This window comes from Bidens hawaiensis, unplaced genomic scaffold, assembly GCF_021521415.1.
Source record: "Bidens hawaiensis isolate Kalapana, Puna unplaced genomic scaffold, B.hawaiensis_p1.1 tig00045248_1, whole genome shotgun sequence".
NCBI classification, from domain to species: domain Eukaryota; kingdom Viridiplantae; phylum Streptophyta; class Magnoliopsida; order Asterales; family Asteraceae; genus Bidens; species Bidens hawaiensis.
Window position 1 is genome coordinate 86,814 of NW_027498028.1, and position 15,381 is coordinate 102,194.

Below are 15,381 nucleotides of genomic sequence, written 5' to 3' on the forward strand. Positions count from 1 at the left end.
GTCAGCAATGTGTTTGAAGTATTGAACCTCGTGCTCCCATTTCAGATCAGGCTCATACATCCATGAGATAATGTTACCTTTGACCGTCTTCACTGCTACAAACTTCTTCATTTGGTATGCTGATTCTCGAGCCTTTGACTGCTTATAATCTTCACATTCAGCGTATCTCAATGCCTCGATCATCTTGTTCATCTTAGACATCTTGTGACTCAGTCTAAGATACTTTAGTCTTCCATTTTACTTTCTCTTTCCCCTTCTTTAGACGTTCTTCAGCTAATTGAAAGTGCTCATTCGTTAATAATGGAATTCCTTCATCAGAGTTGTTGAACTGAGTATATAAGTCAGGATATTCTTTAGCTGTCACGTCTTCAACCTCCACATAATCATAATCAAAAGACGTATTCCCGGATGGAACACTGTTATCAAATCTCACCTCCTCATTGTCCACCACCTCAACATCCTGTTTTCTCTCCAATTCATTCACCGCCTCCCCATTTAAATTAAGAAGCAAGGCGATTTGTTCCTTTGTTAACCAAATCCTCTTGCATTGCTTCTACCCAAATGTTGTCTTTCAAAGCTTGAACAATGTTCTTGGGTTCAATTCGGGATAGGAAGCATGAGTACACACAAATGTTTGCAGATTCAGATGCACTTCTTGTTACTCTTTCATGAAGGTCACCAATTATGTTCTCAGTTGGATGATTTCTTTCAACAAAGGAAGTTTGGATAATTTGATTTGAAGTAATATTTGAGTCAAGATTTGTATCATTGAGATCAGGTTCCTCAATGACCACATCTGATGCTATATTGTTCATTTCAGCCTCTTCTTCAACATTATGTTCGGATGTTGTAGCAATATCACTTCCAATGTTCAAAGTTTGAAACAAAGTTTCAAAAGTTGATTGTATTTCATCTTGTTCTTGATCATGCTAGTTATCAGGTTGCACATCATTCATGACATGACTTTCTTGAACAGGTGGTTGCTCAAGATTATCATTTTGCTCATCTTCTGATGTCAGAAGCATTTTATCAAAAGAAAATTCAGCAAATCTGTTAGCAACTTTTGACCATAATTTGTCCAAATCAACCTTCTTTTCAGATTTTTCTTCATGGAGACTTGTTCTATACAAAGTTTCATCAAAGTCTTCAGGATAAATATTTAAATACAAGATAAAATAACCAAGATACTCCATCAACTGAATTGAATTGATTTTCATTGAATATCATATCTGAAGATTCAATCACACTCAAATGATCTTTCACATAGACTCTATAAGCTTTTGAGTGTGTGGAGTATCCAACAAAGAAACATTCTAAAGATTTTGATTGAAACTTGTTCAGGTAGTCTTTGGTATTCAACAAAAAACACTTGCATCCAAAAGGCTTGAGGAACTTGATGTAGGATTTTCTTTTGAACAAAATCTCATATGGAGTATTGTCTTGACTTTTGTTGAGAAGAACTCTGTTATGAACATAGCAAGTAGTGTTGATAGCTTCTGCCTAGAAAGTAACAGGCAGATAAGCATCTGCTATCATGGTTCTTGCAGCTTCAGTTAATGTTCTGTTTCTTCTTTCTGCAACACTATTTTATTCAGGAGTTATAGGGGTACTGAATTGTTGAAGAATTCCTTTTGCTTGACAGAATTCAATCATAACCCCATTCTTGAACTCAGTCCCATTGTCACTTCTCATAACCTTTACCCTCAGATCTAGTTGATTCTCAATCCTTGTCGCACAACCTTTAATTAATTCAGTAGCCTCATCCTTGGAATTCAGAAAGTAAACCCAAGTATATCTTGAAAAATCATTAAAGATCACTAAACAATATCTCTTCTTCCCAATACTAGGAATACTCACAGGACCAAAGAGATCTATATGAAGCATTTCCAGCACTTGTTCAATGGAGTTTATGAGCTTTCTCTTGTGTGATGATTTATGCTGCTTTCGTTTTTGACATGAAATGCACTTGTCATCCAGCTTGAACTCCCTTGTTGGTAAACCAATGACATGCTCACCTTTAACAAGTTTGTTCATATTCTTCAAGTTGACATGACAAATCTTTATGTGCCACAACTTTGTTTCATTTTCAGTGGCCTTTAATACAAAACAAGTACCACCTCTAGAAATGGCAAATTCAGTTCATATAAGTTTTCATTCTCAGTTCATATAAGTTTCCATTTCTAGGAGCCATCATCATTATCATATCAGGAGGAATTACAAATTCAGGTTTGAGAATGAAACAATGAGAATCATCAAATTCAACCTTATAACATTTATCACAGATTTGTGATATGCTCAATAGGTTATATTGTAATCCTTCCACATAGAACACATTATCAAAAGACACTTTTCCATTAGTGAGAATGCCTTTCCCCACAATTTTCCCTCCATTCTCATCACTCCCAAATGAAAATGTTCCTTCAAACTTTTCTTCATAATTTACCAGTGACCTCTAGTCACAGGTCATGTGCCTGGAACATCCACTGTCCATATACCATACATCATTCATTGGTGTGGACTGTTCCTGCACAAATCAAAGAAAAGGAATCAGTTAAGTGATGAAATACTAGCTAAGTCAGCTTGCAAATCATCAACAACAAGACCAATTGTTGCATATGGTTTGGGGTCCTCATAAACAATCTCACATGAATCGTCAGATTCATAACCATGTTCACATAATTCTCCCACATAAGGAACTATGATTTTGCATTCTTCAATCACATATCCCCTTTTAATCATTGTTACTTGTGTTTATGTTCTAGGTTTCCACAAAAATCCATGTGGCTCAAACCCATGTTTCAAAAGAAATTTCTCATCACCATTTAGTTCTTTTGAACACATTCTTCTTAATCTTCTCTTCACATCTTGGTGACTTTTCAGAATCAACAGATTTCACTGATTTAGAATCCACATCAGGGTTAATTCTGATGGGTTGTTTATTCATTGGAGCCTTCTTCTCTATCAAATCCTTCTTCTTCTCTTTCTTGTCAACTGTTTCATTTCTTTTCTCACTTCCCTCTCCAACACTGTTGACTGGATCATCAAGCATCTTCTTACCCTTTCCTAAGTAATCATTGTACTTTTTCTTGTAAGAACCAAAGTCTTGTCCAAACTTTGTTGTGTCAGGGACATGAATTGGTTTATAGGCGAACATTTCATTATAAGAATCAGTATGATGTCTATACACATCACAAATTTTACACCAAACTTGCCCTTTGAAGCTCTCACTTGAGTTTCCCCTTTTAAACCCTTCACTTGGTCTTGGAGGATCAACTCCAATAGTCTTTTGAGTAAAGAGACCATCATAGTTAATTGATAAATGTACAAATTCTTCAATCTTTATGTCTTGTCTCTAAATGAACTTTTGACAAAGGTTATATTTTCCATCTTGATTGGTTTGTTATCTTTGTTGCTTCTAAATCTTGTCCACCTTTTTTCATATTCTTCCATGCTTTCCACCTCTCCAACATCAAACAATTCTTGATTAGAGAAGACAAGATAGACAGGAATGAATAGATAATCTTTCCTTATGGTTTCTTCTGTTTTCTTGTTCTCTCTGACACTTTCCCTTGTTTGTGGCACTTTGTAGGTTGATCTTTCATTGTTCTTATTTGCCTTGGAACCATCACAAATATCAAATGATTTGTGTTCTCTTCTCTTTTCTCATTTTGGGAGTTATTTTTGGCAGCAAAGGAATCTTGTTCTTTGGTTTCTGTTTGCCTCTCTTTTCTTCTTTTAAGCTTTCACTACTTGAACTTTTGTCACTTGAATCACTCATGCCATCCCTATCCAATAAATTATTATCATAGTCATCTTCTGAGACTTGCACACCAACAGAGTTTTCAACCTTTGTTTCAACAGCCTTCATTACAAAATCACCCTTGTCATCAACCTCAACCAACTTGTAATTTTCAACAAACTCCTTTCTATCACCAAACACCTATCTAAACTGATTAAGGTAAGCATTTCTCTTTTCCTTATCCACTTTCAATGACTAATAATAATTAAAAGGTGGAGGAACAACTTTATACTTATCTCCTTCCTTGATACTTTTCAACTTACCACAAATAATCACACTCGTAACGTGTCGACAAGAAGGTTACGAAATGCTACTTTTATGAAAGAACGATGAATATCAAAGGCAGAATCAATGATACTCAAATGATTACTGATAATGTACATAAAAGCAACAAACGCACAAATAAACTCAAAAGATTTCCATCACCAAATTCTTTAGAAAGTCTACCTCAACTTGAAGTTGAGTAGTATTCAACTTCTCATCAAGATACATTTTCTTCAGTTCTTCAATTTCAGTAACATATATTGACTGAATGATGTAACTGTTCATACAATCTTGTTCCAAAACTTTTGATTTGGTTGTTATATGCCACTTCACTCATTTAATATACATTAATAATGCTTCGTTTCTTAAAGCATTCACTGTGCAAATTACCAATTTCCAGTTTCAAAGAATCATTCATTTCAAGCAATTCAAGATTTTTGAGATTTAAATGTACCTGAGATGAAAAGAACTTTGCTTCATTCTCTATCTTTGCCATGAATGCTACATTGGCCTTTTCAATATCATCAGCATGGTTGCTCCAATCAAATACACCTTCTTGCTGTGGTTGAGCTAAAGCAACATTCCCTTGATTTCTTGGCTGATTTGCATTGTTTCTGTTCTGATTAAAAGGAGCTTGTGGAGGGACTTGTTTGTTTATCTAATATGGTTGTTGTTGATGATTTTGCTATTGAAAGTTGTTGTTGTTGTTGAGCTGCCTTTGTTGACCCTGATTATGGTTTTGGAATTGAAACTGATTTCTTTGTTGATTGTTGTTCTGAAATTGCCTTGGCTGATTACATTCTCTAGCAAAGTGTCATGGTTGTTGATAGTTACAGTAGATTGCTTTTGACTTGTCAAAGCCTATTATGTCATTTGGACCAGAGACCAAAGACCTTCCAGTCCTATTGTACAGCCTCTTACTTCTCAAGGCTAACATTGCAGCCTGCCACTTCAGATCCATATCTTCCAAGTCAGCAGCATTAATTTGTTCAAGATCTTCTTGAACTACCCTAGTATGAATCAGATTCTTGGCTACAAAAGCATTATAAGACTTAGTAAACATGGAGAAGAGATCTTGATAATCATTTCCATGATTCACATTTCCAGCAACATAAGGAGCATGTCCACTAGCCATTGATGAAGTATCACTATCATCAACCAATTGAACATTGAATCTTGACTGTCCATTTTGATTGCTTAGCTGACCAGCAACAAACACTCTTGGTGTTTCACCACCATACTCACTTGGTTCTTCAATTATTGGGATTCGTTGTTGGTTCTTGGTAGACATATTTCCCATAGGTGCAATATGAGCATTAGCCACTTGGAAACTTGGCTTATCTTCCTTAATCATGTTGTTCTCTATCATCTCATGCTCAACAGCTTGCAAAACGCAGATCACATCATCAAGCTTGAAAGTTGGAAAGTTGGCTTTCTCCTTGACGAATTTGTTTGCAATATACCATTCTCCAGACAAAGATGACAATAACTTCTTGTTTAGATCAAAGTCTGTTATTGCAAGGTCAGTGATTCGGATTTCATTGACAATAGCAACAAACCTATGCAAAACAGATTTCAATCTTTTTCCTTCTTTGAACTTGAATCTATCTAGCTGCTGCTTTAGTCTGTCTTTCTTGATGTCTTTTAATTCAGTGTTTCCCTCAAACATTTCCACAATGGCATCAAACATAGCCTTTGTAGTAGTGTGATGAGCCACACTTGTCAGTATTTCGCAAAACAGACCAAGCTTTAGCATAGACAGAGCTTTATCATCTTTCTTTCTCATATGTCTTTCAACCGTTTGATTGTTGTTTGTGCCATCAGGGACATAAGGCCCAGTTTTGATCGAATTACACATTTACACATCATTATAACACACGGTAGTTTCAAACATAATCTTCCATTTGATATAATTTTCCTGACCTATCAATCTTGGAATTTTGTTAGTTGAAGCCTCTTGTTCATCTATTATCCCAGACATATTTTTGGTATTTTGAAACAAAACTTACTTTAAACTTAATACACTTTTGAAAATAACCAGATCTGTGAAATAATCCTCAGATCTGATGAATCTAGGTGGATAATAACAAGATCTAGAAACAAAAGGTAAGAAATCAAAGTAAATCTGAGTAAAGAGCACTTTTAAACCTCAAAACAACCGTAGACCTAAGAAAAATGAAAAAAACAGGCAACTGACGTCACAAATCAATGGAACAGTTGTCAGCTGACGTCATTCTTCATATTCAAAATCAACAGTTTTTTGGCAACAAATCAGCAATAGTTCTTCACAAATGCAACAACACAAGCTCTGATACCACTTGTCGGTCCCGATTATCTCACTCAATCACACTCGTAACCCACACAAACGTGTTGACAAGAAGGTTACGGAATGTTAATTTTGTGAAAGAATGATGAATATCAAAGGCGGAATCAGTGATACTCAAATGATTACTGATAAGGACATAAAAGTAACAAACGCACAAATAAACTCAAAATATTTCCATTTATATTTTGAAAGATACAACGAAAATCGAATAGGGTTTCTAGGGGGTATGTTTGTATTTGTGGCATCCTTTTCCGTACGAAGATATTCTTTTCAGGAAAGAGACAGCCGTCAAATCATAATATTCGCTTCGTCCTCGTCTGTGTCATAGGCGTGCACTAAAATTTCCTTTTATAGACACACCTGACACCTTCTAGAAACCCTACTAAATGATTCTAAAACATACTACAAAAGTTACTAAATGTAAACATGTCTTCGAGTAAGCTTGGCATCTTTTGTCTTTGTCGAGCAGACCTGGTAACCATTAAGTGTGCTTGGGAACAGTTCTCCGAGTAACTTTTACTTAGAATATTTTCCTTAGAAAATATTCATCAAGCGGACTTTAATCTTCTGATTTATATCAAACTTTTCTCGATATATATCCTATGAGCAAACTTGTTCTTCTCGAATCCCTCCAACCTTTTGTTACCTAACTTATTTGAACAAGTTAAGTGTGCTGGTGACACTGTAGCCTTGCTCGAGGTTGAACCTTGCTCGTTGGAAGTCTTTAGTAATTTCTTTAATAAACTTCCTTCAAGTGTGCTGGGACCACAATTTATTGAACCTTGCTCGATCCACCAATATACTTGGTTTTAGCTTGGTTAAGTCAAGAGTTTGCTCTGAAACAAACCCTGCTTGATGAAGTGTAGCTTGCTCGAACTAACACTTAGAAGACTTCTAAAAGATGACTTTGCTCGGAAAGCAAAATACCTTACTTGACTAAGTTTAGGCTTGCTCGGATGCCTAAGTGTGCTCGGTTTCCATACTTAGCCATTTTCTGAAGAGGTTGAGAAGATTCCAATCTTCCTTAGTCATTTTCTCATCCCAACATTATGCATAAAAAGTTTTGCCCGAAATATGACCTCCAGAAATTGGAGGAATTATACTACAAAAAAAGTGACCATTAGAGACTAAACTATAAGGGAGTGATATATCAGTCTCGAATACATAGTATCTGTGACTGATTTATCAGTTACTAATAATATTTGGGACTGATTTTACATGACCGATATTAGTGACCGGTAATCAGTCGCTAATAGTGTGGAAACTTATCTGAGACTGAAAGTTAGTCACAAATATGACTAGGATATATATGGTATTAGAAGGAAACTTATTGGTAACTGAAAATCATTCCCTAATGCATAATGCATAATGACCCAAATGTAAGGCGACTGAACTTCAGTCTTTAACATTTAAAGAATGTATCAGAGATCGAAAACATTTCTTAGTATTCCCAAAACGAATCGAATTAGGGACTAATCTTCAGTCTTGACCGCCTTTTATATATCAAAGAATCAAGGACTGATTTTCAGTTCTAACTATTTGATGCAAATCAACCTTTTTAGTAGAGTATTGGATGCTGAAAATCAGTTTAAATATATATGTAGGGCTCCTTATTCAGGACATATCTGGACAAAGAGTCTCTAAAGAGTTTTATTGATGAAATCAGTAGGGACGGGCATTCCGTCTCTAAAGAGCTGTATTGGGGACTACTTGGTAGTCTTTAAAACTTCTTATTGGAAACTGATTTTATATAAAATTCTGAACTTGACGAAACGTATTAGGGACAATTAGTCTTGTTTAGAGGATGGATTTGCAGTCCCTAGAGTTATAAATTAGAGACTGAAATATCATAGGTGCCGAGACTAATTTACAGTCACTGAAGAAATGTTTTAGGGACTAAAATGACTTGGTACCCAAGGACAAATCAAAGACTGAATTTTATGTATGAGAGACTAACCATCAATCTTTGTTGGTGCCATGCAATGGGGACTGACTTTTAGTTACCAAAACCACTATTTAGGACTAGGCATCCGTTACTGGTCGAAGACTGACAAATCAGTCCCTGATGATTATTAGGTACAGATTGGAGAGTATTAAAGACTAATTTTTTAGTGCCAGATAGCTATCTTTTTTGTAGCTGACACGTGTTAATTGCCTTTCCACCTGTTATGTTACTTTTCCCAGTTAAAGAAGTCTACCACTTTACCTATCTCAATTTTGTGTTTCTGGCTTTGCAACAATTTAGGGTTTTTATTTGGGTCACCATCGACCTGATTCAACTTATAGGAGCACACCATCACTTGAAGGAGCTTCACCTGAGAACATCCGACTTCACTGGCGCACACAACCACCCTATCTCACTTCTTTGTCATCGGTATTCGGTTAGTATATATGTTTATATTAAGTAGATTCACATGATTTTGTGTGTTTATATTAGCTCGATTTTGCATATTAGAGTTTACGATTTGCGTTAAAGCCGAAGTCTTTTTTCCACGTGGAGTCAACAGTTTCATCCCCTCGCTTCCTCGGAAGTGCCCTGACCGGTAGGAGGAGGTTCGCTGTGTGTTAATCAAATGCTATACTGCACTATTCGGAGTCATAATTAAACCTCTGGTGAGTAATTTAACACGGCTAGGGGCTTTGGTATTGTTGTTTAACTTGTTTTTTACATGTTATCTTAATTCTGTTGTTTTAATTAACCTTCTGCCATACAATGATATTAATATTAATAGCTTGATATTAACCATCAGAAGCATCTGTTAGTTGTGCTCAAAACTTAGGTTTAAAGATACCCAACATGTTAGATTTTTAATTTTTTATAGTTTAATATTCAAATTAGCCAATTTGTTACCACTGTGTTAACTGTCTCCCTTTGGCACTCTAAACATATAAATTATATACTTACTATTATAACTAACTACAGAACTATCTTTTAAGTGAAACTCAAAAGAAGTTAAATTATTTTTGGTTCTATATACCGTTAGGTAGTTATCTATTAGAGTGTCTAATTATTTGCATTATGTCTTACTTTTGTGTTTTACAATCAGACGGTTTGTTATGAGCTCATGTGCATTAATGACGCAAGTTCACTTTCTTATTTGTAACAGCTTTATTGGTTCATGTTGGTTTGGGGCTGCTCTTAGGTACGTCTTATGCACTTATAGTAGACTGCATTATTGCTTTAGAGTAAATTTTACTTTCTGTTTCATAGTTTAGTAGCCAATGTTGTTTTTGCTTTACGATACATCCTTCGTTTATCATACACAACGAAACTGATATTTTAAACATGTCACAACATAAACGACAGCGTCTTAATTCTCAAACGCCATCTAATCAATCACTGATGTCAACCCATGGCATGAGATGTGAGTCATCTAACGCTGCTGCCTGTCAATCGTCTGATGTCCAACATTCTAATGTTATCTCCCCGTACTACATTGATAACGGGGATTGTCACAGGGTGTGTGAGTTTTGTAGTGCTGTTTTCTAGTACGATGAATGGTTAGCGTATGCATCTTCGCGTCAACATCTTAAATACAATTGCAAAGGTGGTCGTGTTGTCTTACCACTTCCTAGAAGACCTTATAGCACCATCATTCATCTTTTTCAACAAAGTGAATTCATGGCGAACATTAGGGCTTACAACTCTGCTTTCTCCATGACATCCTTCGGTGCTAAGGTTAATAATACTATTAATCGAGGCTCTGGTCCATATGTTTTCAAGATTTCTGGCCAGATACGTCACTGGCTAGGTTCCCTTTGTCCGCCATCTAACGAAAGACCGCGCTTTTTGCAAATGTATATTTACGATACCGAGAATGAAATTTCAAATAGACTTCATGCTTTTACTAATGAAAATCAATCTCGCCTCAACCCTGAAATTGTAAGTACATTGTTACGTGTACTTGAACACTGCAATGAATTGGTCAAACTTTTCGCAACGCTAGAGATCTCATTTCCTCTACTGACACCCCAAGTTTTAGCGTTTGCCTTTATGGGTCTGACAGGATTCGTACGTATGAACGGCCATCTGGTGGGACTCTTGGTGCTATTATATCTGATGGTGACCCTATGTGTCATCAATATGACATTGTCATCCGCCATAAAGATGATAGACCACAACGGATAAGCAAGTTACATAAATTGTATATGCTATTGCAGTACCCATTGATTTTCCCGTATGGCGATAGCGGATGGTCACCAGAGCTTTATTTACGTGTCCCTGACGACTCACGAGACAAGCGTCTAACTGTCAACATGTACTATAGCTATCTACTCATGATCGACACAATTTGTACACGTTACTTTTGAGGGGCGGTGGTCTGTTACAACAGTTCATCGTTGATGCTTACCTGTGTATCGAAGAAAACTGACTTGACTATATAAGGAATAACCAAAAGATGTTCCGTACTGAATTCCTACAAGGTATACATGATGCAGTGCAGCGTGGTGACACTGAAGGTCGAGACATCGGAAAGCGTACATTCCTGCCATCTTCATTTACTGGCGGTCCACGTTATATGTACAAGCATTATCAAGACGCCTTAGCAATTTGTAGAGTCCATGGTGTTCCACAATACTTCATCACTTTTACATGTAATGTTAAGTGGCCAGAAATAGAAAGATACATGTCCGGCTTTCTGTCACTAAAACCGCAAGACCGTCCTGACATCATTGCTAGAGTTTTCCAAATGAAGGTAAAGTCCCTGATCAAATTTCTAAAGACAAAGAGGCCTTTTGGTGAAATTGTAGCATGTGAGTTACTCCTTTTACTGTATCCTTGCAATTGAATTGGCTTTTATGTGAAGGCCATCATATGTTGTCATTACTTTTGTTTTCGCCTTATCACAGATGTGTACACAATTGAGTTCCAGAAGAGAGGTCTTCCACACTGCCACTTGCTTCCGTGGGTAACTCCAATGTACAAAATCAAAGACGTGTCCGAGGTTGACCGTTACATTTCTGCGCAAATTCCAGATCCTTCTACTGATCCACATCTTTATAAGATTGTTACTGATCTTATGATTCATGACCCGTGTGGTTTATTAAGGCCAACATCACCATGCATGTCATCAGGTACATGTTCCAAGAGCTTCCCTAAACCGTATCAACAAGAGACATCATTTGACAACAAAGGCCATGTGCATTACAAACGCCAAATAGATGGTTTCACTATCATTAAAGGTGACGTCAAACTTGACAACGGCTTCGTTGTTCCATACAATCGTACCCTCTCTTTGCATTTCATGGCTCACATCAACGTTGAATATTGTGGTTGGAGCATGCTTATCAAGTATCTTTTCAAATATATATCGAAGGGTGTCGATCGTGTCCACTACACCGTAACAAAAATACAAGACGGAACAGATCCTTCACAACAACACTTATCACGTCTTAACGAGATCCAAAACTTCCTTGACGGTTGTTTCATATGCCCACATGAGGCATCATGGAGGATCTTTATTTTCTATATTCATGATAGAATTCCAGCTGTTCAAACCCTTGCTGTTCATTTAGAGAATATGCAAAACATAACTTTTAGGGACAATGATCATCTTGATAATGTTGCCACCAACATGTACAACAGACGAACCACGTTAACTGAGTGGCTACATAACACCAGAAATGACACTTCTGGACGTCACCTACGATACATAGACTACCTCACAGAGTATTCATGGAGATCACAATCAAGATCATGGGTCTGACGATCATTGAACACACAAGCCACAATAGGAAGACTCATATACATACATCCAAGCTGTGGTGAAGCCTTTTACTTACGTATGCTACTTGGTTACCAAAAGGGTTGTCATTCTTACACATGCATACGTACAGTGAATGGTGAAATATATCCGACATTTCGTTAGCCGCCGAACATTTATCCTCTCTAGCACAACTAAACCCACAACAAAGATTGATATATGACCGCGTCATGATTGCTATGTCATCAAATCAACAAGCCTTATGTTTTGTATACGGCCATGGCGGAACGGGCAAGACATTCTTATGGACAACAATTATCGCCGCCCTACGATCCACAAGTAAAATCATTTTGGCTGTCGCGGCCTCTGGTATTGCCTCATTGTTACTGCCTTCAGGAAGGACAACCCACTCCCGCTTTAAAATTCCATTAGACATGACAGACGAGTCAACATGCAACATCAAAAAGAATACACAACTTGCTCAACTACTAAAGGAAACAAGTCTTATCATATGGGATGAAGCACCAATGAATGACAAAAAATGCTTTGAAACACTAGACAGGTCACTCAAAAGACTTATTCAATAATAACCATCAACCATTTGGTGGCAGATCTGTATTGCTTGGCGGTGATTTTAGGCAGACCTTACCAATAATACCTAAAGCTTCAAAGGCTACTATAATGGCATCTTCCTTACCAAGGTCTCATCACCTTTGGCACACTTCAACGTGTACAAGCTGACAGAAAACATGCAACTTCATAAACCAAACCTAACAGTTCAACAAAGAGATCTAATCTCTTCGTTTTCATCATGGTTAGTAGCCATAGGTGACGGAAATGTAGGAACTCCTGACCCTACCGACCCGGAACATACCAAAAAAGTAAAAATACCGACACAATACTTGATACCAAACAAAGAGAGTGCGCTAATGGACCTTATCAAGTTTATCTACGATGACCAAACCTTACAGAACCCATCAGCTGCAACATTGTCATCTAAGGCTATTGTTTGTCCTAAGAACGAAACAGTACATAAAATAAACTCAGCTATACTTAGCATAACACCAGGAACAACACAAACATACACCAGCATAGACTCAATTGTTACGCAACCAGGTGAATGCAATGACAACGAATCCCTATATCCCGTGGAGTATCTTAACCTACTAAACATTAAAAGTTTACCGCCACACATTCTTGAACTAAAGGTTGGCGCGCCAATAATACTTATTAGGAACGTAAACCCTTTTCAGGGATTATGTAACGTCACGAGACTAATCATCACACAACTCTTACCAAGTATAATTGAAGCTCGCATTATGACAGGAAAATTTATAGGGCATCGTGTCTATCTTCCTAGGATAACACTAACACACAAAGACAACGAGTTGCCATTCGAGATGAAACGAAAACAATTCCCGATAAGGCTTTGCTACGCTATGTCAATAAACAAGAGCCAGGGACAATTACTCGACAAAATAAGCGTCTATCTACCACATCCAGTCTTTGCACATGGACAACTATACGTTGCACTTTCAAGGGCAACCTCACCAGAATCATTAAAGATATTGATAATTCCTGAGTCCAATGAAGAGCCTAACGTTACCAAAAACGTCGTGTATTCTGAATTTCTAGATGAAATAAATACCACATGCACCTAACATAGTCATAGCACAGTTCACTTACATAATTCCTTATTACAGATATACTTTTACAAACTGATCATTGACATTCATAACACACTCATAAAATTGACACTTGCAGACCATCACAAACAAATGGCAACTATAAAGGACGGAAACCAAGGCCAATCATTTTTTGGATGCTGAATGAGGCGAACATCAAGAGTTACACTACGTAGGTAATTAAAAACACTTTAACTATTGTCAAAATAACAAGACTAACATCTTTCTATATACGTTAAGTTAAGAATGTCGTTTGTCTTTTTTGCAGATCATATGTGCAAGTATGTATTGATCATTTGTTCCTGCCGTTTCTCTTACGGTAATTACTTCTCTCAGTTTTGTGTTCAATAAATACTTTGATTCATGTTCAATGAAATCTAGACTTTGGATTTTTCATTCTGATTGTTTTAAACTCAATGAATGGTTACTTGTAGGGCTGGCTAACAAGAAGAAAAACATGAGGCTTCATGACCATATTTGAGAAATCAAATACATCAGGTGAATGCAGATCATCTATATTTAATATCTTAAGAATAGCTTAAACACGTCTAAACTAACATATTTGTTACATAAATCAGGGAACATAAAAAACCGCATACTTTTGGCAGGACCAACAAGGACACAAGAAACATTTTTTTTGGAGAAACTCCCTACATATGAAACTCCAAATATTTTTGTATAGGCATACCAACTATGGAAGCAAATCTAATATATTTGTATAGGCAGATCTAAACTCTACTGCACAAATGTTAAAATGTTAATAATGCAGCCCTATGTCTCGAATATGCAACCAAGAAATAATATGTTGCCAACTTTTTATAAACAAAGCAAAACACATAACTTACACCCAACCCCGCTGCAACGCGGCGGGTGAACAAACTAGTTATATAAACAAAATTTATAAATTAATAATTTAGATAACTATATTTGATGTAAAATATACTTATAAGTATCAGAATAAATAAAATACCAATGAATAAATAAGTAGATAATCATAATAATAATAATGCGTAATTATTTAGTTATAATAGGTAGTAATATATAAATCAATATTTTGTTTAAATCTTTTAAGGAAAAATCTATTTAATAAGTTTATTAAATATAATATATATATATATATATATATATAGGCACATAAACGAAAGCTTTTAACGAGGTTGACAAGAAACATAAACTTAATGGTGACGGTTTTTGATATAATAATGTTTATTTAATAATTAGTTTTAATTAATCATTTATTAAAATTAATAAGGATAATTAACAAAAACTAATAAAGAAGATAACATAAAAATCCTTAGTAATCTGGTGGCCGGGTTCGAACCCGCGACCACCGGCTCTTAAAGCACACACCAAACCATCTGATCCATCAAACCAACTGTACAATAAACGAAAGTAATTTATTATTTATAGAAACGTACAACCCCCAAATCGCAAACCCTAGTTTCTGCAATTGATTCATATGTTGTTTGTTTGTCAAATTAGAGTTAGGGTTAACGATATACGATTGATAACGATCATGAGGCATACTTTAGTTACCTCATAAGCTGTCGTATTGATGAAGATCAATGATATCACCATCGCGACTCAAACACGATGAAAAAC

At 36.2% G+C, this 15,381-nt stretch overlaps 1 protein-coding gene across 1 annotated transcript; it reads left to right on the top strand.

Annotated features, from left to right (window-relative positions):
• The first annotated feature begins 10,011 nt into the window (after positions 1–10,011).
• LOC143595482 (uncharacterized) lies at positions 10,012–12,097 on the top strand. The gene is made up of 4 exons (XM_077074476.1): positions 10,012–10,187; positions 10,397–10,683; positions 10,830–11,086; positions 11,198–12,097. Exons 1-4 carry the CDS (start codon positions 10,012–10,014, stop codon positions 12,095–12,097), a joined length of 1,620 nt encoding a protein of 539 aa, XP_076930591.1.
• Positions 12,098–15,381: the final 3,284 nt, after the last annotated feature.

Bases quoted from the DNA above. Each gene is read 5' to 3' on its own strand.
- LOC143595482 (XM_077074476.1), top strand. From the start codon at position 10,012: ATGGCGAACATTAGGGCTTACAACTCTGCTTTCTCCATGACATCCTTC. The intron at 10,684-10,829 runs GTACACGTTACT...TACATGATGCAG, and splicing joins ACTCATGATCGACACAATTT to TGCAGCGTGGTGACACTGAA. The intron at 11,087-11,197 runs GTAAAGTCCCTG...TTTTATGTGAAG, and splicing joins CTAGAGTTTTCCAAATGAAG to GCCATCATATGTTGTCATTA.